Source organism: Varanus komodoensis, unplaced genomic scaffold (genome assembly GCF_004798865.1).
Source record: "Varanus komodoensis strain SLA01 unplaced genomic scaffold, ASM479886v1 scaffold9, whole genome shotgun sequence".
Taxonomy (NCBI): domain Eukaryota; kingdom Metazoa; phylum Chordata; class Lepidosauria; order Squamata; family Varanidae; genus Varanus; species Varanus komodoensis.
The window spans coordinates 2538739-2563995 of record NW_025336598.1 but is presented as its reverse complement, the minus strand read 5'-3'; the positions used below and the strand labels follow the sequence as shown (position 1 = coordinate 2563995).

Sequence of the window (25257 nt, the reverse complement as noted above, 5' to 3'; positions counted from 1 at the left end):
GCAGCAATTTGTTTATTCCTGTTTTAATTTAGACCAAGCATTATAACCACCACTGGGTTGTGTGCCGGTGTGAAAGGTGTAATATCTTCCTGTGTTGTCTGCAACATGGCATGCTTTTCTCCAATACCTGCATATAACACAGGAGATGGGAAGGCAGTATAGCATTGTGGAAATGCATTCCATTAAGCTGAGGCAGTATGAAAAGGAAGTTTTGCATCCTCTTTCTGTAGTACTTGGCCTTAATGAGTAAAATGGTTGTTGTTTCATGTATAGAACTGATGACACTGCAGGCTGTTAGTCTGAGGAGTCATGAAGGACTGTATTACTGCATCCGGGTCAAAGGTAAGAACAGGAAGCAGGAAGTATAAAGCAATGCAATGTTACCACTGGTAGTTAAAAGCACAGTATTTGCATAGTAACTCCATAACATCTCCCCTTTTTTACATATAATTCAACAATGTGTAAACAATTAACCTAAAAGCAGATCCCGAACAATCTTAAACATAACATACTGTGTTACTAGTAGATAGGCTACAGATTAAGTCTATCTGGAGGTCTTGAAACTCGGCTGCTTCGCAAGGCCACAAGGATTTTGCCTGGTGAAAGCTGTTTAGCTCCAGAAGGTGTTGATAAGAAACTGTCCTGTTTCCTGACTGGTGTGTTTGGCACAGAAGAACTTACTGGTATGTGCGGTTGCATTATTTCATCCTCATTGTTTCCTTCAGCTATGACAGTAGTCTTGTCTCTATATTGCTTACTTGGTCCAGCAGGACTAGGGGCATTGAACACCTCTGGAGAATCATGTGCAGGACTCTCATAAGCTTGTGAGGTGGGTTGTTCTGCCACTCGCAGATTCACTTGATTGCGACGGTAGAGACTGGCATCCACATCCACAACATAAGAGCGAAGGGCAATCCTCTGAACACAGGTACCCAGTCTCCAGTGACCACTCCTGTCGTCAGGAAGTGGCTTCATACGGATTGGCTCTCCAATGCTTAGTTCAGGTAAGTCTTTGGCAGACACGTCATATGTCAGTTTGGAGGTTTGTTTCCTTTGTCGCAGTTTCTCCAGAACACCTGTAAACACAGAAGGTTCAAGCAGTTTGTTGGCCACAGGCAATGAAGTCTTCAGTCTCCTTGACATCAAACGCTGTGCAGGACTACTGTCCATGCCTTCGGTCAGGGTGTTCCTCCAATGTAGAATGGCCTTCCACAGGTCATTACCATCATACTTGAACTTCTTGAAAAGGTTCTTCAATATCTTTACAGCTGATTCTGCTTTGCCATTAGCTTGTGGGTGCCGGGGGTGGGGGGGATAAGGTAACATGCACAAATCCCCAATTTGTAGAGGACCTTCTGAATTGCTCACATGCAAATTGGGGTCCATTATTTGAGATTACCCTATCTGGTAGGCCATAACGTGCAAATTGTACTTTACAATGCCTGACTGTAGTTTCAGCAGACAGGTCAGGAAGGAGCTCAATTTCCCAAAAGTCAGAATAGTGATCAACAATTAGTAGAAAATCTTGCCCCACATAATTCAGTAAATCCATACTTACAATTTGCCAAGGCCGGGTGGGCAGCACATGTGACATCATGGGTTCTTTCTGCTGTGCTTGTGCATACTCATTGCATGCTGAGCAATGACTAACGGAGTCTCTAATCTCATTCTGCATGTTGGGCCAGTAAAGGGTATCTTGTGCCTGCCTATAGCATGCTTCTCCACCAATGTGACTGGCATGAATGCGTTTCAACATCTCCAATCTCAAAGATTTAGGAATGATGACTCTTGGCCCCTTATATAGTATGACATCTTGAATGACGATTTTGTCTCTGAAAGTTCAGTATTCTCTCACAATTAATGGCACCTCCTCCTTTGAATCTGGCCAGTCATTCAGAACAGGTTTAAGTACTTGCAAACTCTCGTCAATTTCTGTGTGCTCTTTTATCTGAAGCAGTCACTGGTCTGTGATGTTTAAATAGTCTGAATTATTAATCTGTGACAGGACATCCAGGTCCTGTTGAACATTGCAAACTGTGTGAGCGTCACTGATGTACATTTCAGGTCCAGGTTTATAAACCACATTGAGACAATAGTTTTGTAACATGAGCAACATGCTCCGTAAGCGCTTAGGTGTACACAAAAGCTGTTGCTTGAAATTAGATATCAAAGGCTTATGGTCAGTTTCTGCCGTGATCTTGCGACATTCCTTTTCAATTTGTGCATAGTTTTGCTCTGCAGGGGTCAGTGCCCTTGAAGCAAAAGTGATAGGCTGTCCAGCTTGCAACAGGCAACACCCGAGTCTACTTTTGCTTGCATCACTTTGAATAGTTACCAGTTTTGTACCATCATAGTATTTAAGGACAGGTGTATCCGTGACCAAACATTTGATTTCCTGCACTGCCTTATCATGCTCTTTGACCTTGAACTGCTGTTTTTTCACTCCAAGTCTCAGTTTCACTTGCCTACAATGATTCATCAAGTCCAGCAGTTTGCGATCATGATCTTGCTGTGCTTCTCCATTTGTATCACCACAGCCAACTACAAGTATGTTATCAGCTATTGGTTCAATACCTTTAAGTCCGGCCAATAGTTTATGTTGTTTATGTTGATACACCTCTGGTGCAACTGAGACTCCAAAAGGCAGTTTGAGCCACCTTTTCCTGCCCCAGGGAGTCCAGAAGGTTGTCATGTAGCTACTTCCAGTATCCAACTTACACTGCAAAAATGCATCCCAGGCATCAACAAGTGTGAACAGACGTGCTTTAGGCAGCTTGTACAAAACATCCTTGAGAGTTGGCATTATGTAATGAGATCGTTTCAGTGCCTGGTTCAAAAATTTGGGATCTATGCATATTCTTAGCTTATCAGGCTTCTTTACAATCACCATGTTGCTAATCCAATCAGTTGGTTCAGTCACTGGTGCAATATGACCATCAGCCTCATACCGGTCAAGCTGTGCCTTAACTGCCTGCTTCAAGGCCACTGGCACATTGTGTGGTGCATATTGGACTGGAGGGACACTCACATCAAGGTCAAAATGAACTTCCCCCGGAACAGATTCAACAGGCCCTGTAAAATACCACCAAATTCCTGTAGTAACAGTTGTTTTGTCAAGGGCCCTTTAAATTGATTGTCCATCACATTGAGCTCTGCAGGGATGGAGAAGTGCATCAGCCCTAGACACTTACAGGTTGAGCCAGATAAGTGACTTTTGGCAAGCTTCCACAATTTCAAACTCTAGCTTGTCCACGTACGACACATTATGTCCTGAACAGTCCAAGAGATTTCATAATTTCACCTGAGTATAACTTTAGTTTGGTGTCACTTGACAGTAGAGGTGCTTTCGGTGCTAACGTCATTTTGTCTCTCAAGCACATTACATCACATGTCGCTCCCGAATCGAGCTGGCAGGATTGAGGCTTATTATTTAATATTAAAGTGACAAACCATTTCTTTTCTCTGGATTGCAGAGCACCGATTAATTCACTGCTGTATATCACTTCAGCGGTGTGTGGCTCCTCCTCATATGCAGGTGCATCCTCCATAGCGTGTAATTTCCCAGATGACACTTGTTTTTTACTTGACAAGCAAACTTTAGCAAAATGATTTGCTCTTCTACAAGACATACAAGATGTCCCATATGCTGGACACTGCTCTTTAATGCTTTGATGCACAGTCTCACAATATTTGCATGCTGTAGAGTTGGCAGCATTTGCGCTAAGCATGTATTGCTGTCCTTGCGGTTTGCTTATGTGCCATTGCTGCACTGCAATGTTTATGCTGTCAGTCTGTCTGTCCTGTTCCATCACTTTCAGATGTCTGTTAGTGAGCTCTGCTGTACGACACGTTTCAATGACTGTGTTTAGCGTTAAGTCACATTCTCTTAGAAGACACCTGCGTGTGCTCTCAATAGATACACCAAGGACAATTTTGTCCCTTATTAGTTCATCTTTCAGCGTGCCATATTCATAAGTTGCTGCTTTTTCTCGTAAGCAAGTAACAAAGCTGTCAAGAGATTCTCCCTCCTCTTGTTTGCAGCATCCAAACACATATCTTTCATAAATGACATTTTTAGCAGGTTTGAAATAAGCTCCTAGAGCATCCAGAATGGCTGTAACATTCTCCTGCTGCTGAGAGGTTCAGATTGTGCTTATACACATGCCTGCATTCACTGCCCATGACTCTTCTCAGAGTGGCTGCCTGCACTGCTGATTTTTCATTCAGCCCTGTAGCCAGGGAGTAATCCTCACATTCAGCTCTGAAAGTTTCCCAGTGCTGCTACAATCCCCACTGATTTTCATCCCCTCTGGGGGAAGTATGCAATTCATAGCAGCCATGATGTTGGTAAGCCTCACAGCCCTCCAGTATCAGAAAATGCACAATGAACGGTCTCAAGCTGTAACTCACAAATCAGTGCTGTGTTCCAGGGCTGCTGCACTCCAAACAAGAGGCTCTGTCCAGATTCAAGTCACTTCTGACACCATGTTTCATGTATAGAACTGATGACACTGCAGGCTGTTAGTCTGAGGAGTCATGAAGGACTGTATTACTGCATCTGGGTCAAAGGTAAGAACAGGAAGCAGGAAGTATAAGCAATGCAATATTACCATTGGTAGTTAAAAGCACACTATTTGCATAGTAACTCCATAACAGTTGTGCCTGGGCGAATGACTTTGACAGACCATGGAGGAAAAAGGGGCTGCATGGTGTTTGCCAGACTTACCACTCTGACTGCTACACAAATTGATCTGGCAGACAAATATTTTCTTTCCAAAGAAAATCCCACATAAACATAATGCCGTCATTATGCTTATTATGTGAAAAGAGCACATCAAATCTATCACAGAACTCCTGAGGTCAAAACCGGAAACCCAACATACAATTTTGACGTGATACATTGCAAACAAACATTATGTGAGAATGTCTAAACATTGTGAAAAGAGTGTAATGATTAGATGAAAAAGAACATGTCCTCCACGATGATAAATCCAATCCACCTTTTCATAAGGCCTACAAATGGCTAATCACTAATACATTTCTTTATGTTAACCTTTTGTCACAAATGGGCATACATGCCATTTATCAGGTAGTCCAGCCTAGTGTAGTGCCTTTGCTGAAGAGATTCAAGCATCCTTCTGCCTACCAGTCCTGTAATCAAGACAAAGAATATCACCCCAAAAAGCAATGCAGCAAAAAGTATGGTTTTGTCACCATGGTAAAAGGAGTCTTTTGTATCTGGAATTCCATCGAGGAGATGACTTTCTGAAACCTGTTGCCCATTACTAAGATGGGCATTGTGTAAAGAAGCTGAGGAAATATGAGCAGGCAGACTAGAAAACAACGAGCTGAGATTGCTGGCACTAGTTCCAGGAATGGCTGATGACTGGAAGATAGTGGTACTTAGCGGACTAACAGTTGGCGTAGGCATTTTTTCATAATAAGTTGTGGTAGACCTTGTGGTTGTTGCCGTGCTAGGAGATACTGGAGGAATTACAAAAGCAACAGTACCAGCCTGGGTGCTGGTAGAAACAATAGGCAGCTGGGTACTTGAGAGCAATGAACTTCTGCTTTCATGCACTGGTGAAGAATTTATGTTCTCTGAACTGTTTCCCCTTTCATCTTTTGGATTCTTGGAGTGTCCACTGATCTTAACTAATGGTTTCCCCATGTAGCCCAAGACAGCCATTTCCTTGGGGTCAGTGGGCTTTTGTGTAGGACTCAATGAATGTAAATGACTGGCTGAACTGTGAGGATCAGATATGGTAGTTTGGGGAGCGACAAAGTTCCCAGTCACAGTGGGTTGGGAAGACTTGATCGGGGAAGGTGTAACCTGGAAAAACGCTAGGTCTAAAAAAAAGAAAAAAGAAGATATTTCATTATTATACCTTAATAATTAAACTGTTTATTGCAAGATCATTACCCTGCACTTGTTAGTATAGTATACCCTGCAGTCTCATCCTGTTTACTCAGAGCTACAGTGGCTTACCATCTTCTCCCAAAGAAGTCTAGAGATTGCATATTTGCTAATTATTATTTTTTGTAAGGGCACAAAGAACTATAATTTTCATGGTGCCTTGCTTGGAAACCATTAACTTTTAAAAGTTTGAAACCAGTTTAGATGGCTTCTACCTACCTGGATATTAAGGTAGTACCTGCCTGGACATCTGAGGGTCTCCTCCAGATGCTTCCACCAAATGAAGTAAAGCAGCTGACAACAAGAGCCTACGTGACAGCATCCCACATGTGGAATGGCCTGCCCAAAGAGGCTTGCATGGTGCCTATATTATAGTCTTTTCAGTGCCAGGTAAAGAACCTTGGAGCTATTCTCCAAGGTTAAATATTCTACCAAACTCAGTGGATATTATTTCTGACTAAACAAGCATGGGATCAGGCAAGTAAATATGCTTAGAGCTTACAGTGAATGCACTAATATAATGCACATCTCTCAAACATTTCTATCTGTATGACAGTACTTCTATTTTCTGCAAACAATCTTTCTGAAGCAATTGTTCATATCAGTATGGCAAGAAAACATTCCACCTATCTGTTGGATCAGTCAAATGTGTTTTCATAATAATAATCTGTTGTGTTCATTTGGAAGGCCTTAGTAGCTAAATTAAACAGATACTGTGCACAGCATATTAGCACTGCTTTAAAAAGATCCTTCATCCAAATTAACTTTTGCCATGTCCATAAGTGGACAGTAATTATGAATTACTAGGCAGACATTCTTAACAATAGACAAGAACTTCACTGCAATGTGAACTTAGTTTCACAACCTGCATTGCACAATTTACACTGAATTCACATGAAAAACAAGAGAAATCAAGCGTGCAATCCTATGGCTACTAGATGCATTCTATTACACATAAGGCAGCATCTTAAAAGGGGTGTGAGAAAAGGGAGCATACTTCTCCCAAGACAGCCTTCCCTACCCTGATGATCTGTACCTGTGCTGGATTACCGCTTCCTAACTGCCATCCTCTAAAAAGATGCATTAATATGATGGATTATAATGATTAAAATGCCATCAGCAATTTAAATATAAGCTTAAGCAATCATGAAGCTATCCTGTTCAGTGTAGCTAGAAGTGACACAGTTCAAAGATGGAACAATCCTATTCATTTCAATGCAGGAGCTAGTACATTCTTCACTGTCTCCTACTGGCATCAGTGTGGCTTGGAATCATAGATTTCTTTGCTGACCTCAGTGCCTCAGAGTTGGCTTTAAAATGCGCTTGTGCTTTACTGAACTTAACAGAATCACTGGTCAACAGAGTGGGAAAGGGCCAATAAGGCCATTGGGCCCAACCCCCTGCTCGATGCAGGACTTCAATTAAAGGATCCCTAACAGATGGGTGTCCAATTGCCTTTTGTCTGCCTCCAGCATGGGAAAACTCCCTAGGTAATTGGTCCCAGTGTTATATTGCTGTAATAGTCAGGAACTTTTTCCTGACATTCAGTCACAAATTGAATTCCTATAACTTGAGCCCATGATTCTGATCCAGGCCTTTCTCAGTATGACACTCCTTTGAAGTATGCATGGGGGTTCAAAGCAATTCAGGAATCTAATTCAATTCAGGAATCTTCTGTTATGCTTAGAGTGTGATCTAGTGTCCTTTGCCCTTGATGCACAGGAGGTCTGAACACAGATCCCATGCAGGCAGGAAGCACAGTGCAGTGGCCACCACTGCCGCCATCCCACACCTTGTCTTCTGCATTTCATCTGGATGGCCATCTTTGGCCATCTAGATGAGGTGCTACAGAGGAGGCGGCAAAGAGACTGGGGTGTCATGTGCAAATGGAAGGAGCCACTGGTCAGAGCCTCCCTGCCTCCAGCACCTCCATTTTCCAGCTTCCCAACTTTTTCAGCCTTGGAGAAGCAGCCAGTGCTCTGCATCAACTACAAGGGAACTGGGCTAGGGGCTCTGTGTTTACAGTCCCAGCTTACGAGGTCACTTCTAATCATTCTACACCTCCCCCCTTTCCCCAGTCAGAGCAGAAGACCATAGATTTGCACCCTTAAGCTATTTAGCATATGATTATGCCACCTTTAGGGTACAAAACAATTACTGCATCCCTAAGTCCAGTCTGACTTTCAGCAATGCAGTACTGTCATCTAAAGAGGTTGGGATTTCCTACTGATGTCTCTGTGGCCAGTGAAGCAACTCACTATTGGGTTGTATGTAATGATAATCCATCGTTTAAATAACTCATACTTCAAAACCGAACAGTGAACCATGAGTTATCTTCTGGAGGGTTTGTGATAAACAACCCAGAGTTCTGGGTTCCCATGTAATAGCAATTTATGATTCAATAATTATGGCTACGTAAACCATGGTGTGTCATTATGTACAAACCAAGTCATGGAATCTGGGTTTTAAAATATTCTGTATGCGGTCTCAAGCAGTTGGTGATAGAGAATTAGGTACATGTATTTTGAATAAGCCAGTGTCCCAGAAACAGAAACGAATCAACTAATTTGTATCATCATTTACCTTTTATTATTCTATAGGTCACCATTCCTAAAGCTTGCTTCACTGGGCAGGTTTCTTTAATGGGATAATAAAAGAGGTAGCAGTTTGGATAACTACGTTTCATTCTGGCATTAAAGATGACGTAATTGCACATCTTGTCTGAAAAACAAACAGAGAGCCTACATATATTGTAACAGCAAGACATTTTGTATCTGGCTTTGTGGTAACAATCCTCAACATTCTGTTTTTCTACCTTTGTTCTTACTGAGGCTGAGCTATGCACTTCAGAAAGCAGGTGGGGACTCACATAACTGATAAATCTCCAGATAGAAAAAAATTATATGCACCTAAAAACCTAGTCAGTCAGGAAAAGGGGTCATTGCTTAACCTTCCATCCGACATTTAGTTTTCCATGTGCAAGGATTTTTTTTTTAAAGTGGAGAACCATCCCATCATTTTATTTTATTTAAGCGGCATTTTAATTGTTAATATTATTGGATTTTATCTGGCCAGGGCGGCTTATTTTATATTGGTATTTTTGCATTTTTTAACTTAATGTTTGTATTTTTTAATTTAATGTTATAATTATTTTTTTAACTTAACGTTGTAAGCCGCTCTGAGGCTTCAGCGAATGGGGCGGCATAAAAATGTTTTAATAAGCAAATAAATAAATCATGTACCCTGCACAATGCATACACAGCACCCCACAACTTCTGTGGAAACCAGACTTCTGTTATGCTTTTGTAGTGTGAGCATATATGATAATGTAATGTTACCTAGAGATTCATTGTCTTTCCCCACACCTTACCCAGCTTAGATAAGTACTTAGGTATTATTTCCTACCCAAGATGGTGGGGATGGGTGGGGAAAAATTTGAGTGAAATGGGCTTATTAATGTCTCACACTATTCTTATCACACACTAGGCAGCCTAAGAGGGGTCTTAATTCTATGAGGTAAGTTAGGGAAAGAAAGTGGTAACTTGCCCAAGAACATCAGGGGAGCTTCATGACTAAGCAGTGATAAACCTAAATTAACACTTTATCCTCCACAGTTCCCTGGGGAGAGGTATTGCCTCATGCTGTGGGAGATGCTGCCAGGACTACTATGTGTGCATCCCCCCCCCCATCTACCTCTATCCTAGCTGCCCCCCTCCCCAATAGTTATCTTTTTGAGAGAAGCCATTATCATGTGCATTCTAAGAGCAACTGTCCTCTCTAAGTTGCTGCAAGAGTGTGCAAAATGCTTTCAAAAGGCTGGCGAGGTAATGTGACTATCAACAAGGATGTGGGCTGAAGCTCTCAGGTTTCCTAAGAATCGGGGTGAGAACCTGGAGGTAAAGGGTGGGGCACTGCTGCCAGCAGTTGGAGGAGGGTTCAGGGATATGCATGGAGGTTCAGGATATAGCCTAGAAAAATGACTTAAAGGAGGACCTTCTTTTCTTCTGTCCCTTCACCCCAAAATGTTTCACTTCAGGTCTACTGCTTATAATCTTGCTGATTTCCCATATAAAATGAGAAATTAATATTACGTAATGAATAAAATATGACAAAATTAAACACACTCTAAAAAACCAACAGCCAAGTCAAATACCAATGATTACTAAATCCAATTCTGCAGGTTTCCATGTTGTCAATGTCTCCTTTAGGTTTTCTAGGTAAGAATTTAAATAATTTCTCCATTAAGTATCTCATATTTACCACATAAAGTAAGACACATGCCTTGGCTAATGCCCTTAAGAGGACAAGAACTTTTGTGAGATCTGTGTGAAAAATCAACAAATCTTTCTTTGACCTAAGTTTTTAGTTCATCTCATAAGGAAGACCCTGAGACTTCAGTGAAACCTGGCAACCTGGGAGGTTAATGAGAAACGGCTGAGTCTGTATCCTCCTCCAGCTCCAGCAGACTGCAAGGGGTAAAGATCTCTTATCTGTAATAGCTAATTGGAACCGCTATGTTCAGAGAGATCTGCTATTCAGGCTGCTATAGGGAAAAACAATGAAGGAGGCTCTTCCCATTATGCCCTGCTTGCAAACTTCCGGAAATTGATGCTCAGCTAAATGGATCTTGGTCTGATTCAGTTGTTTCCAGCTGAGAGACTTTCCAGTTTGTTTTTGTTCCTCATTCCACATACCAGTGGGGTATATGAGCAGTTAATGAACATATCAATGGTATAACTTATTTTGGTTTTACACAGTGGTATAATGGTACTTTTTGAAGTGCAGGTGCTGAATGACAAGCCCCAAAGAGACTCCAAAAATAAAGTCAGCTTTATTTATCAACACTGTGAGCACTGTCTTCACTACATCACTGGCTTTATATCAGTTTCAACTATTGTGGCTCGCCACCCAAAATCCTGGAAACCCTAGTTTGACAAAATTCCCAGCATTTTCATCCTTCTCAGCCCCTGCATAGTACACCAGTTCCAGGGGTTCCCTAGAGAAAGAGAATGAATGGTTGTTAAGAGAATTTAAAACTACAGTGCTGGGTGCAGGACCCACCACACCCAGATTATAGTGCGATCCTATACATGCTAAGTGATGAATGTATAGGCACATAAAGAACGCTGCTTTTACCTGCTATTTTTTTCCCTAAACAGCAAACATTAACACAGGCTTCCCAGGATGTGGTATGGATTGGATCTCCCCCCCGGATGCCTTTGGAAAGAGCTGCTTTGATATCAATGACGATATTCTCCATCTTCTCTGTGGCACAATCTTGATTTTGAGATGGCTTTAGCATGACACAAAATGATAACATGCAAGCAAAGCACCATATGATCCAGGAAGACATTTCTTTCTCAAATGTGATTTATTTCTTATGGTTTCTCTATTATCACCAGGGTCGCATAAATGTAGGATCCTGTAATTTTAAGAAGGCTACATTACTTGCATTCATTTTATATGAAAAATATGGTTATGAATTATCAATTTAATGCCATAAAATTAATTATGTCACAATATCTACTTATGATTCATTTAAAAAACAATGTAAAGTAACAGAATAAAACTTAAATTAGAAAGTGCAAATGGGTGCAAATGCTTTGTGAGTACAAGGGTCCTGATTCAGCCCCCACTGTCTCCAGACAAATGGTTCTCAGCTGTACTAGGGAAGATCCCTGCTTAAGACCCTGCAGAGCTGCTGTCAGTAAAGATTAAGAGTGGGAAGCCTCCAGCCTGTGGACTGGATACAAACTGTGAGAGGGTGAGAAGGAAAAAATAATAAAAGAAGGGCTGAGTAAGTGAAAGACTTAAATTTTTACAAAACATGTTCATGTGTTTGAACTAAATGAAACCTGTAAGTACAAAGGAAATAAATTACTACTGAACATTAGGAGAGGGCCAATTCTCTTGGATCCTGTTAGAAACAGTATGCTGGACAAAATCTAGCAAGGTTGTTCTTAAAGTAAAAATATTTTAAATTGGTAAGATTAAGTAGGAAGCAAAATCTTTCAATACCAACTCTATATTCAAATACATTTCTATCTGCCCTCATGGATGGAAAAATGCTTTATTTATATTAAACATATAGGTATCAAGAAGCAAGCCTTAAAGTGAAATGGTAATTTTAAGCAAGCTTCAAACATCCTTTCAAGCAATAGTGAATTCTAGATGCTTTCAGAGTGGGGGGGGGGGTGGGCTTGGTGACCCTTAATGTTCTTTGTTCCCAGGCAAGGTGATGTGTAGCCCATGTATTACCTGAGACCTTGTTTTGTTGTGGGCTGGCCTTCCTTGAAACTGGCATGTGAAGAGGCTGCCATCACTGAGCAAATGGCCGAGGAATACTCCAGCCACTGACTCAGCCAGAGATGCTTTGCTGCATCCATGCATCCCATGGTAGGGAGACTGGCTTACAGCAAACTGCTGTGATTGGCCTGGCAGCTGTGGGAGCGCTTCAGCTGCTGGCTCAGCTGAGGATGGTTCATTGTCCCAGCTGTTGTATCCCAGCACTGCCCCCCCCCCCCGAGGAACCCAGAAACCTTTTGCAGGCCAAATAGAGAATCTCCACAGGCTGAAGGTTACTTTCCCATTCAAAAGGCTTTATTTGTTATAATACATAAAGTTACACATTTGTGTTCAGTCTATTTACTATGCAAGACATTAATACTTTTAGGCCAAACAATTCAGTTGGGATGTTGGGTGTGCAAAAATCTTATGTGTGCAGGTTTCCACATGCCTGAGCATTTCACTTAAAGTATTCTGAGCCTGTGCACTCATGTGTTAAGTTCCCAATGCTCCCACATACTGCATGACTCAGATAAAAGCTGTACCGGCACTCAAATTGCACACGGTGGCTGGCACATGGATTAACATCAGAATTCTTTGTGTATTTACTCAGAAAGCTTATTAAGTTATTATTAAGTTCTGGGGAAAATGGAATAGGAAACTAGTGAACAGTTGCAACTATCATATTACTTTCAAAGAAGTATTTATATTTATACTCTCTAATCCATGCTACAAAGATACTCATTCAAGCCTCAGGAAAAAAGAAAAACCATCCCCAGCCCAGAAAATCGAGAAACGTAACAGTAATCTCTCATCAGTTATAAATGCCATTCTTGTAATCAGTGGAGAAACAAAGGAGGGCTTTTGAGAACAGACAGAAAGGGAAGGGAATGAGAGGGGCTATTATACTCACTGTAGCTTGAATTTTGTAATGGTGTTTTGCTTCCAATTATACTATCTTCTATCTCTAAATGAAAACTGCATCTAAAGGAAAATGTGAAAAAATGGTACTTTAAAAATCACTGTATTTCAAATATCTTATTTCCCATTTCTTGTAAGTTTTTCAACATTTGATATTCACAATTCACAAGAAAAATATCTGAAATCAGGTCTGACAGCTCTAGTACATTTTGTCAGCATATACAACATGACTTATTCTAGCCTTGTGGCAATTAAATAATTTTATTATTAATTAGTTAAGCCTAATTAGCAACTGATTTTTTTTCAACTGTTCCAACAGACCCCAAATATTCAAGTTTCAATAGGCTAAAGTTCCACTGAAGTATGTGAGGTGAAAGAAGCTCCACTAGGTTGCCTGGACTAGGCAGTACATTCTGACCACACAGGCTATACGCTCTGAAAAATTTAGCAGGGACTATCACAAAAGCAATTGTGTTTTTCTTTAGAAATCCATTTTCCCAAAGATCACTGCACAATACTCCCACAAATAATTCTTTGCAAATTTATTCCCATTTCTAATTATGTATTGAAATATGATGATTACATGTAGGTCTAACACTTTTGTTATAGGGTACTGTAACCCCTAGAACACTAAACTTTGATCACCTCATTCCTAACAATTTTTCAGCAAAGGTATATGGTATTGTTGAAGTCCATGGTTAGCAAGAAAACATGACAAAATTCTCAGTCTGTTATTGGAATGCAGAAATGACTGTCTTTCAGGTGACTCACAGTTTTCCAGGGAGAGCTCCAGAATCTGGAAAGACATTTTGCTCCACAAACTGGACCCCCACCAAGCTGTCAGGATCATAAAAGATAGCACCAGTTGTGTCACACTTATGCACCTTGTGTGCCTGGACCTAACACAGAAAATTCAGGACTGAGAGAGACAACACTGAATTACAGGAGCGTGCACACTCTCACTCTCATGCATGCATGCATGCACATGCATGCACATATGCACACAAGAACCCTAATAATAAAAATATTATTAAACAACATGCAACTCCTCTTCATCCCTTTCCTGTTTAGCTTAGCCAACCAAAACAGTGCCTCTCAAAATGACAGGTAAGACAGATGGAAAGAAAAATGGAAAGAGACACGACCCAGAAGTGTGGTCCATAAACATTAACCAAGGTGGCTGTGTGCAGCATGCACTTAAATTCCTGAATGTAGGTATTTAATTTCTAAAAGGAATATTTGTTCCTCTTCAGAGTGGTAGAGCTTGAGCACTGTGAGGATTGGGGGTTCTCACCATGAGATGATACCTACACCTTGAGGAAGTGTACAAAGATGTAGCTGCTCTGCCTTCTGCCCCCTTGTCCACCAGGACTCCTCCTCTTTACTGTCCTACTTCCATTGCCAACAATACTCTAATTTTGCTCCTTAGCTAGCAGAAGCACCCACATTTTCCTTGCCTTTAACAGTCAGTGGTAATACTGAGAACTCATAGAGGAAGAGAAGACTACAGTCTCGCTATTCTTTGGAGCAACAGACTGAGCTGATTTTTTTCAGCTTCTCTTCCTCATCAATGTACACACACACATTTCTTTTTTTCTAGCCATAAATGGCTCTACTGATGTGTATGAATAGAAGAATTTGTACAAGTTTTTGAGGGTTAGTAAATTTTACACTGTATTAACATTTATAGAGTGATAGGCAAGACTGACTCCTTCATGGATTACTGCCTTGTCATGGCGAAGGGGCTTGCGTAGCTCAGTGAAGCTATGAGCTATGCTGTGCAGGGTCACCCAAGACGGACAAGTCATAGCAGAGAGCTCTGACAAAACGTGATCCACTGGAGAAGGAAATGGCAACCCACTCCAGTATATTTGCCATGAAAACCCCATGGACAGTACCAAAAGGCAAAAAGATACGACGCCGGAAGATGAGCCCCTCAGGTCAGAAGGTGTCCAATATGCTACTGGGGAAGAGCAGAGGTCTAGTACTAGTAGCGCCAGAAGGAATGAAGCAACTGGGTCAAAGCCGAAAGGACACTCAGTTGCCGATGTATCTGGTGGTGAAAGGAGAGTCCGATGCTGCAAAGATCTATTCTCCATAGGAACCTGGAAGGTAAGATCCATGAATCAAGGCAAGCTGGATGTGGTCAAGCAAGAGATGACAAGACTGAACATCGACATCTTAGGAATCAGTGAACTGAAATGGACAGGAATGGGTGAATTTAATTCAGATGACCATCAGGTATACTACTGCAGGCAAAAATCCCTCAGAAGAAATGGAGTCGCCTTCATAGTCAATAAAAGAGTAGGAAAAGCAGTACTGGGATATAATCTCCGAAATGACAGAATGATCTCAGTTTGAATCCAAGGCAGACCATTCAACATCACAATAGTCCAAGTCTATGCCCCAACCACTGGTCCTGAAGAGGCTGAAGTTGACCAGTTCTATGAAGGCCTACAACACCTTCTAGAATTAACTCCAAAAAATGATGTCCTTATCATCATGGGGGATTGGAATGCTAAAGTAGGAAGCCAAAAGATAACCGGAATAACAGGCAAGTTTGGCCTTGGAGTACAAAATGAAGCAGAGCACAGGCTGGTAGAATTTTGTCAAGAGATTACGATGGTCATAGCAAACACTCTTTTCCAACAACCCAAGAGACGACTCTACACATGGACATCACCAGACGGTCAACACAGTAATCAGACTGACTATGTGCTCTGCAGCCAAAGATGGAGAAGCTCTATAAAGTCACTAAAAACTAGACCAGGAGCTGACTGTGGCTCAGTTCATGAGCTTCTGGTTGCAAAATTTAGGTTTAAGTTGAAGAAAGTAGGGAAGAGCACTAGGCCAATCAGGCATGACCTAAATCATATCCCTGATGAATATACAGTAGAGGTGACAAATAGATTTAAGGAATTAGATCTGATAGACAAAGTGCCTGAAGAACTATGGACGGAGGTTCGCAACACTGTACAAGAGGCAGCAACTAAAACCATCCCAAAGAAAAAGAAATACAAGAAAGCAAAATGGCTGTCTGAGGAAGCTTTACAGATAGCTGAGGAAAGAAGAGAAGCGAAAGGCAAGGGAGAAAGAGAAAGATACAAACAATTGAATGCAGAATTCCAGAGAATAGCTAGAAGAGATAAGAATGCCTTCTTCAATGAACAGTGCAAAGAAATAGAAGAAAACAATAGAATAGGGAGGACCAGAGATCTCTTCAAGAAAATTGGAGATATGAAGGGAAAGTTTCATGCACAGATGGGCATGATAAAGAACCAAAATGGCAGGGACCTAACAGAGGCAGAAGAGATTAAGAAGAGGTGGCAAGATTACACAGAAGAACTATACAAGGAAGAGCTTAATATCCCTGATAACCATGATGGGGTGGTCACTGACCTCGAGCCAGACATCCTGGAATGTCAAGTCAAGTGGGCCTTAGGAAGTCTGAGCAACAACAAAGCTAGTGGAAGCAACAGTATTCCAGCTGATCTATTCAAAATCCTAAAAGACAATGCAGTAAAAGCGCTATACTCAATATGTCAGCAAATTTGGAAAACTCAACAGTGGCCACAGGATTGGAAAAGGTCAGTTTACATTCCCATCCCAAACAAGGGCAATGCCAAAGAATGTTCAAAATACCGCACTATTGCACTCATTTCACATGCTAGCAAAGTGATGCTCAAAATCCTACAAGCTAGGCTCCAGCAGTATGTGGACCGAGAACTGCCAGAAGTACAGGCAGGATTTCGAAGAGGGAGAGGAACTAGAGATCAAATTGCCAACATACGCTGGGTCATGGAGAAAGCTAGGGAATTCCAGGAAAACATCTACTTCTGCTTCATTGTTTCATTGAATATGCTAAAGCCTTTGATTGTGTGGATCAGAACAAATTGTGGCAAGTTCTTAAAGAGATGGGAGTACCAGGCCATCTTATTTGTCTCTTGAGAAACCTATATGCAGGTCAAGAAGCAACACTGATAACTGGACCTGGAACAACTGATTGGTGCAAAATTGAGAAAGGAGTTCGGCAAGGCTGTATACTGTTGACCTGTCTATTTAACTTATATGCAGAGCACATTATGAGAAAGGCGGGGCTAGATGAATCACCAGTTGGAATTAAGATTGTTGGGAGAAATATCAACAACCTCAGATAAGCAGATGATACCCCTCTCATGGCAGAAAGTGAAGAGGAACTAAAGACACTCTTGATGCGGGTGAAGGAGGAGAGCGCAAAAGTTGGCTTGAAACTCAACATTAAGAAATCTAAGATCATGGCATCCAGTCCTCTCACTTCCTGGCAAATAGATGGGGAAGAAATGGAGGTAGTGACAGATTTTATTTTCCTGGGCTCCAAGATCACCACAGACATGGACTGCAGCCAAGAAATTAAAAGATGCTTTCTCCTTGGGAGGAAAGCTGTGGCAAATCTAGACAGCATACTAAAAAGCAGGGACATCACCCTGCTAACAAAAGTGCGTATAGTCAAGGCTATGGTTTTCCCAGTTGCAATTTATGGCTGTGAAGGCTGGACCATAAGGAAGGCTGAGCGCCAAAAGATTGAGGCCTTTGAATTGTGGTGCTAGAGGAGACTCCTGTGAGTCCCTTGGACCACAAGGCGATCAGACCGGTCAGTCCTAGAGGAGATCAACCCTGACTGCTCTTTAGAAGGCCAGATCCTGAAGATGAAACTCAGATACTTTGGCCACCTAATGAGAAAGGAAGGACTCACTGGAGAAGAGTCTAATGCTGGGAACAAAAGATGGCAAAAGAAGGAGGGGACGGCAGAGAGTGAGGTGGCTAGATGGAGTCACTGGAACAGTTGGCGTGAGCTTGATTGGACTCCGGGGGCCTGCTCTTTTGCCTTTCATAGCTTCCAGGACACAGAAATTAGGCAGCTAAAGCTAGTAATGAAAGCAAGATACGGATACACATCTCAGACACCAGGAACCCAAATTTCTTGATTTCATGCTGGTGTGTAGTCAGAAATTAAACCAGAGTTTCCACATATAACAAAAAATGGTGTTTTACCATATATCAGAAGTTGTTCCTTATGACTTATGAGAAAGCAGAGAAGGGAGCTTGCCAATAGAATGCTTACAAGATAGTTGTAGCTGAACTGGGCCTCAGAGCATTTTTCATATATTTATAAAGCACCATCAGTATATACGGTTATTTATAGTATTCAAGAGGGCTGATCCCTCCTTTCAGGATTTCCAATCTATAAATCAATCAAATGGAGGCAACAGGAGGAGAGGAAAGTGAAGGCAAGTGCACATACAGAATACAGTGGGATTATGACCGACACAGCCTTATTTACATAAAGAGAACATGGGGCTTTGGAAGTTGTGCCGAAGTCTATACCAAAAAGGTGAATTATGAGAAAAAGGTTGAAGCAACAGGGCACAAATCAAGAAGGCAAACCAGGTTTGTCATGGTATTGGTTCCTATGGTCTCTTACAATGGGTATGGATTTTCTATCTATCTACTGCAAAGCAGTCCTGCTATGATTTTACCTGAAAGTGATGTCTAATTAGAATTGGGCTGTATTTAAAAGAAATAAAAGAGACAAACCTTTGATACACTATGGGGAAGTAACAGTAGTTTGGCAGTTTTTAATCTGGCGACCGAGCGAGACAGAGATAGAAATGGAATGGGCTTCCACGAGAAGTCGTTGAGGCCCCATCGGTGCGGGTGTTCAAGGATAGGCTGGACATCCACATGGTGGGCATGTCGTGAGCAGAGCCGGCTGGTGCCGGAGGTCAGACTAGATGGCCCGGGAGACCCCTTCTGACTCGCTCTGTTTTCTATGTTTCTATAGCTATGAGGTGGACTGACAGCTGCAGGTAAAGTACTTTGAGGTGCAGAATCTCTATAAGGATCTCATGTGGGACAACAATCTCTGGCTTTGTTTCCACTTAAGCTCAGTACACTTACTATAAAACAAATTTTATAATGATACTGCAAGTCTCCAGAGTTCTCCCATCCAAAAGAAACAAAATCCAGCATTGATGCTTGAGTGTCTCACCACTCAGGGCACTGAGGATCACATAACAGCTTTCCAGAAGGCAAATGCTTTGCTACTCTTACAACAGCCTTTCCAGGCTGGAGCTCTGGCAGCAAACTGATGGATGGCATTTGGAAAGCCAGAGTGAAGGTCCATAGCTGACCCAAGGCCTTAAACTAAGTGTCTAAACCTGACAGGACTTCTTCTGCTGCATTTCTCCCCCACAGAACTAGCTCCCTGGCAGGGAAAACTTTGTTGGATTTCTTACCTATCAGGAAATGGGAAAAAGAACCACAGCCCTGCCAAAAAAAAAAAAAAAAAAAAAAAGGTGGGGGGTGAGCGACCCCAATGCAACCCAACTACTCTATATTATAAAGCACTCCATATGTCCATTTTCTTGATGATAATAAAGTTTAAAATAGTGAGTCAGAACACCCTTTGTGTCAACAGGTTTCTGCCACAAAATAACTCATTGCATAAAGCTAAGAAAAGAGGGCTAAAAGGGTGGACAAGTTCCCTTTAAAAAGTGGGGGCACACTCTCCATTTAAAAAATACCACAAATACTTGAAAGACTATGACAGAAAGGAAGACCAGGATCTCTTCCTGATCATCCCAGAATGCAGAACATGGAATAATGGGCTCAAGTTACAGGAAGCTACATGCTTGCTGACTATCGGGAAGAACTTCCTTATTATTAGAGCAATAGAGAATGGAACCAATGACCTAGGAAGGTCATGAGCTCTCCTACACCAAAGCATTCAAGGGGTGGCTGAAGAGCCATCTATTAGAAATGCTTCAATACAGTATCCTGCATTGAGCAAAGGGGTGGACTTAATGGCCTTACTGGCCCATGCAAGCTCTACTATTCTATGATTCTACCTTATTGACAACAGTTAAAAATATACAAAGGCTGAGACATACACAAAACTACACTATTATGGCTACATCATAATTTCCAGGCAGGTATGGGGGCAAGTCATTTAAAGACTTCCCCCAATGTGAAATCTGATTTTCCTAACACGTAAGCACTGCATAATTCTTTCATACTAGGAGTATGGGAGCACCTCCATCTGCCTTTTTATACAGTGAACTTATGAGCAGGGTTTGCTGCCTTTTTTGAGCATACTTGACTATTATTAATATTGTATTGTACAGGTGCCAGTCAGGCTTCAGACTGGATAAGCTGCTGTGGTGGTACAGAATGTTCAGGTGCAAGAGGGCAAAGCAGTATGCAGAACTATTTCTGTAAAGAAAGAAACTGTCTTTTCATCTTTGGTAGCCACATACAAGAGTTAATTGAGGCATGGGCAGATGTCCTGGGGAGTAGTGAAGCTGACAGGAAGAACCGAGCCTAAGGGAAGGGAGCAGAGGAAATAACAGGCCAAAAAAGGATAACATGAAGGAGTGTTTGCATTATTAGAGGAAAGGTAATGAAAGCCAGCAGTCCAGAACCTTGGACAAGATGCTTTCAGTTGGATGTCTCTGGGGGCAGGGGTTGTACCTCCTTCTCATTGTTGTCATCAGTGGCCATGTGTGTCCCCACCCTCCAGGCACAATCCACATGGCTGTCAGAGAGCAAGGCAGGTAGAGAATAATGTCCCTTGTCTTTACTTTATGATTGCTCACTTGTTTAATGTAAATAGGTAAACAGACTGCAACAGTAAGAAGTAGGAGCAAAAATCTTGGCACGGGGCCCCTGCTGGGATGTGGGCCTTAGTCAGTGACCAGCAACACCTACCTGCTGCTGCCTCTGCACAAACTCTGCACTTGACTTCCTGTAATTTAGCTGTATTATATCTTTCTAACCTAATGAAAAACAATAGTTAAAAGAGGCAGCACAAAAGGTAATTGAACTCTTTGGTATTTCAAGAATGGCCTAAAGAAGAAAGCTTGAGAAAATGGCAGACTGAGGTAAAAACTCGGAAGAAACTCTTTTCAGATCAGAAGATACAGTGTGATATGGACAGAAGGGAGAGAGAAGACTGATCAGGAGGGAGGATGGCTAAAGGAAATGGGTGGTAAAGTGGCCTGAAAAGTAGGAAACAAAGGAAGCAGTGGGTGGTGGAAGAATGGAGCTGAAGGAAGATCCAAGAATGAAAGACTGCAGCAAATCCCATACAGGAGGTTCCATGAATTGGTTGGCTGGCAAGAAAATATGTAAGTGAGGAGAGGATTCTAGAACCCCCCATCACTCATTAGATATATGAAGGAGGTCAATACATGTAATGGGGCAAATCTCTGTGCCCTTCTTGTAGTTGCTTGAGAACATAAGCCATGCCAGATCAGACCAAAGACCCATGTAGTCTAGCACCTCATAAACATAGTGGCAAACAAGCTGCCACCAGAATTGCTCAAGCAGGATAGATGCTAGACCTCTACCTGCCCAAGCTCCTCAGCAACTGATGTATGCAGGCATGCCACCTCAGATAAAGGAGGGAGCTCATAGCCAGCAAGGCTAGTAGCCACTGATAGGCCAGACTCATGAGGGAGGAAACTATGTTACCAAACATTTTTATAAGGAGAGTACAACCTTGGCAGTTACATTTTCTATTCCATTCTTAATTATGTCTAGCATGGAGTTTGGCTTTTCCACAGACATTTTCATCAAACTGTCCACTACAATCCCAAGATCTCTTTCTTACTCTGTTATTCCTAGCCTATACCGATCAGCCTATACTTGAAGTTGGAGTTTTTTGCCCCATCATGCATTACTTTACACTTGCTTACATTTGCCATTTTTCTCCCGGCTTGGAGAGATTCCTCTGGATTCTTTTGGAGCTCACGACACTTTTGGTTTTAACCATCCAAAATAGTTTGGTGTCATCAGTAAACCTGGCCACTTCATTGCTTACTCTTCCATATAGCTTGAAGTGTTTGATCCTGCCTAAACTTGGATGCTAAACTGGGTTGGGGCTGGCTGAAATATGGATGGCTGACTTTATGCTGGGAACTGCCCAGACAGCTTCAGCTTTGGGCAGTATAGAAACATAAGGAATAACAGTACAGAACCTTGTGGGACTCCACTGGTTACATCCTTCCATTTGAAGAAACTGTCATTTATTCCCACTCTATGCTTTCTGTTCTTTAACCAGGTAGTAATCCAAAAGAGGACCCCCCTCACACACACACACTTTTTATTCTATGACTGCTTAGTTTGTTTAGGTAAGTGACTTTGTCAAAAGCCTTTTGGAAATCCAAGTAAACAATGTCTGCTGGACCATCCCTGTCTATGTGCTTACTGACACTCTCAAAGAACTCCAATAAGTTAGCGATATATGATTTCCCCTTGTAGAAACAATGTTAGTTGCTTTTCAGCAGGACTTGTCCCTTTATGTACTTACTGGTTTAATAAAGCTTTCAAGCAGTTTACCCAGAACAGATGTTAAGCTACCTGGCCTGCAATTCCCCAGTTTTCCCCTGGATTCCTTTTTAAAAATTGGTGTTGCATTGACCATTCTCCAATCTTCTGGTACAAAGGCTGATTTTAGAGACATATTAAATATTTTGGTAAAAAGGTCAGCAATTGTATGTTTGAGTACTTTGAAAATTCTAGGAAGGATACTATCTAGCAGGGTGATTTACTACTTTCAGTTTGTCAATAAGGTTCAGAACTTTTTTTTGGTCAATACTGTCTGCCTTAATTCCTCTGACATACATAAGCTCAGAAACAGGTATCTGCTCTGCATCTTCTGCAATGAAAAATGATGGAAAAATCATTCAGCTTCTCTGCAATCTCCTTGCTCTCCCTTAGTGCTCCTTTAATTCCATTATTGTCCAATGGTATAACTGCTCCTTTCTTTCTTTCTTCTGATATATTTAAAGATGATATATTTATTTAGCAAAGATTTCAACATAGTGTCCCATGACATCCTGTTAAGCAAACTAGCAAAAAGTGGCCTAAGCAGAAAAACTATTAGTTGGATCCAAAATTGACTTCTAAACTGGACACTAGAAGTGCTCTTCAGAAGCACCTTCTCAAACTGGAGAAAGGCAACTAGTGGGGTGCCACCAGGTTCAGTCCTGGGCCCAGTGCTCTTCAACATATTAATGATTTAGATGATAAAGTACAAGGAACGATAATCACATTTGCAAATGATACAAAAGTGGGTGGAATAGCAATTTGTGGTCCCTTTTTTTTTACTTTTTGTTTTCATTTGGGCAAGACTTCCATTTATTTGAAGAAAGTTTTCTGCTTCCTACTAGTTTCCATGTGCTGCTTCTGTCCTCCCACCTCTGCACATCTTACCTCCATGGAATTGCATTTCCAGCTTCTGTGAATGCCCACCCTCACGTAGGAGTAAGCACAAAGGCATTCTGTTCTAGTAAATCCACATCGATGCATGGATCTTGGGGAAGGGTCATGGGACTGCAAGGACATCAGCATGACCCCACTGTCCCTTTTCTTCACACAATTACATGAGAGGGATTTTGTCTAAATGCACAGGTGAACAAAGTGTGGCCCTCCAGATGCTGTTGAACTAGAACTTCCATCAGCTCTTCTAGCCTGCCTAGCAAACAGTGACGGGTGACGTGCATTCTAAATGTGACTTCTTCATATATTATGACCACGGAATGCAGAGGGTTACAAAGGAGAGGAGGTGTTGGATTTCATATACAGTGGTACCTTGGTTCACGAACGCCTCAGTTCACGACCAAATCGGGTCGCAAACAGAAATTTCAGAAAAATTTTGCCTCAGGTCATGAACTCCACATTGGGTGATGATCGCGATCACATCCGTCTTCCTTGCAAGGGCGCGATCGTGGTTGTGCTCGGGGGAGTGGGGAGATATTGTGGGCGCACTCAGGCAGGGAAGACAGGTACAATCATGGTAGTGCTGGGGCGGGGGGGGGGGGATTGCCGTGATCTGTTGTTCTTTGTTACTTTGTTGTCCTTTGTCACTTTGTTTCAAATTTTTGTGATTAAAAAAATGGTTACAGGACTGATTGACCTTATTTACATTGAACCTTATGGAGAAATTTGACTTGGGTCACGACCAGAGTCATGGAACGAATTAAGTTCGTGAGTCAAGGTACCACTGTACTGATTTGAAGAGACCAGCACATTTTTGAACTTCAGGCTGCCAGTAGTATTTTTTCCTTCATATGCTTTGAGGCTATAAGCGATGCAGGATGAAACTACACCCAGGCACAAAAGCCCTTGCCAAGATACAAGAATGCACTGGAAGTACAAAGATTTTCAGACTCTCCAACTGGAAATACAGGATGTTGAAGAAACAGGATCTCTTTTCCAGGAGAAACAACATAATTAGCCTCTGAATGTCCTGTGATTTTGGTTACGGTTAAATAACAATAGCCATTAACCCTCGCAGTCCACCCATAATCCTAGAGACCGTCTGGAATCCGGATCTCTCTCCTGCTGCTCCAAGGTACGACAGAGCCCTACCAATTCCAAGTTTAAGGCTGCAATGCTCTATACTTTTAATAAGAAGAAAGCCTCATAGAACTGGAAGGGCTTCACTTTCGTGTAAACATGTTTAGGAGCACGCTGCACAAGGCTGTTGATTTCTGAAGTGCTGGAACAGGAGGATCTAGGCTTACCTGAAGCGTTCCTCAGTCTCAGATGAGATGGGCGACGACTATCAACACAATGGCAAGACTTCTAGCTTCCTCATGGTTGATATGTTTGCGGTTTCTCCGCCCAGAAGTTATAGGAGGAGTTATAGACTGCAATTGCGTAAGGACCGCTAGGAATTTGCTTGGATCAGATTTAAATGACCTGGCATGAAACCATTTACTACAGGCTAGAATTTATAAGGACCATTCTATTAATAGAATTACCTCCCGGTAAGAGTTAACACGATCTCAGAGCACTGCATCTTTGCTTCGATGCACGTTCTGTGGAATCCAGTGGGGCTTATGGCCAGCCACCTCTGAAACGGCAGTTCTAGGAACATTTACTTGGAAGTAAATCCCACTGAAATCACCCGAGCAAACAGGCACAGATGGTATTATACAGATGCAGTGCGAGGCGGCTCGAGTTGAGAGTCAGTTCCGTTCAGAATAACAGATGAGCTCTGCGGCCGTATGTGAATTGGTGCAGCGAGCGGCCGCGCAGGCGGTAACGCCGCGCTTAAAGGTGCCACCCAGCGGCCGCCTCCCTGCCCT

At 42.0% G+C, this 25257-nt stretch overlaps 1 protein-coding gene across 4 annotated transcripts; it reads right to left on the bottom strand.

Annotated features, from left to right (window-relative positions):
• Positions 1-298: 298 nt before the first annotated feature.
• MANSC1 (MANSC domain containing 1) lies at positions 299-25205 on the bottom strand. Of its 4 annotated transcripts, none has more exons than XM_044418328.1 (6): positions 24691-25205; positions 13895-14022; positions 13116-13186; positions 11054-11339; positions 8501-8638; positions 299-5850 (listed from the first exon to the last, which is right to left on the bottom strand). In XM_044418328.1, exons 4-6 carry the CDS (start codon positions 11268-11270, stop codon positions 5060-5062), a joined length of 1146 nt encoding a protein of 381 aa, XP_044274263.1. In that variant the 5' UTR covers positions 11271-11339; positions 13116-13186; positions 13895-14022; positions 24691-25205; the 3' UTR covers positions 299-5059. The 4 variants fall into 4 exon arrangements, with proteins under 4 accessions (XP_044274263.1, XP_044274265.1, XP_044274264.1 ...); XM_044418330.1 differs by having other exon boundaries at positions 13895-13960; XM_044418329.1 differs by lacking the exon at positions 13895-14022.
• Between the last annotated feature and the right edge of the window lie 52 nt (positions 25206-25257).

Coding starts and splice junctions, on each gene's coding strand:
- MANSC1 (XM_044418328.1), bottom strand. CDS start 11,270: ATGTCTTCCTGGATCATATGGTGCTTTGCTTGCATGTTATCATTTTGT. Junction 8,639..11,053: donor TTTAGGGAAAAAAATAGCAG/GTAAAAGCAGCG, acceptor TTTGTTTTTCAG/ACAAGATGTGCAATTACGTC. Junction 5,851..8,500: donor GACCTATAGAATAATAAAAG/GTAAATGATGAT, acceptor TCTTTTTTTTAG/ACCTAGCGTTTTTCCAGGTT.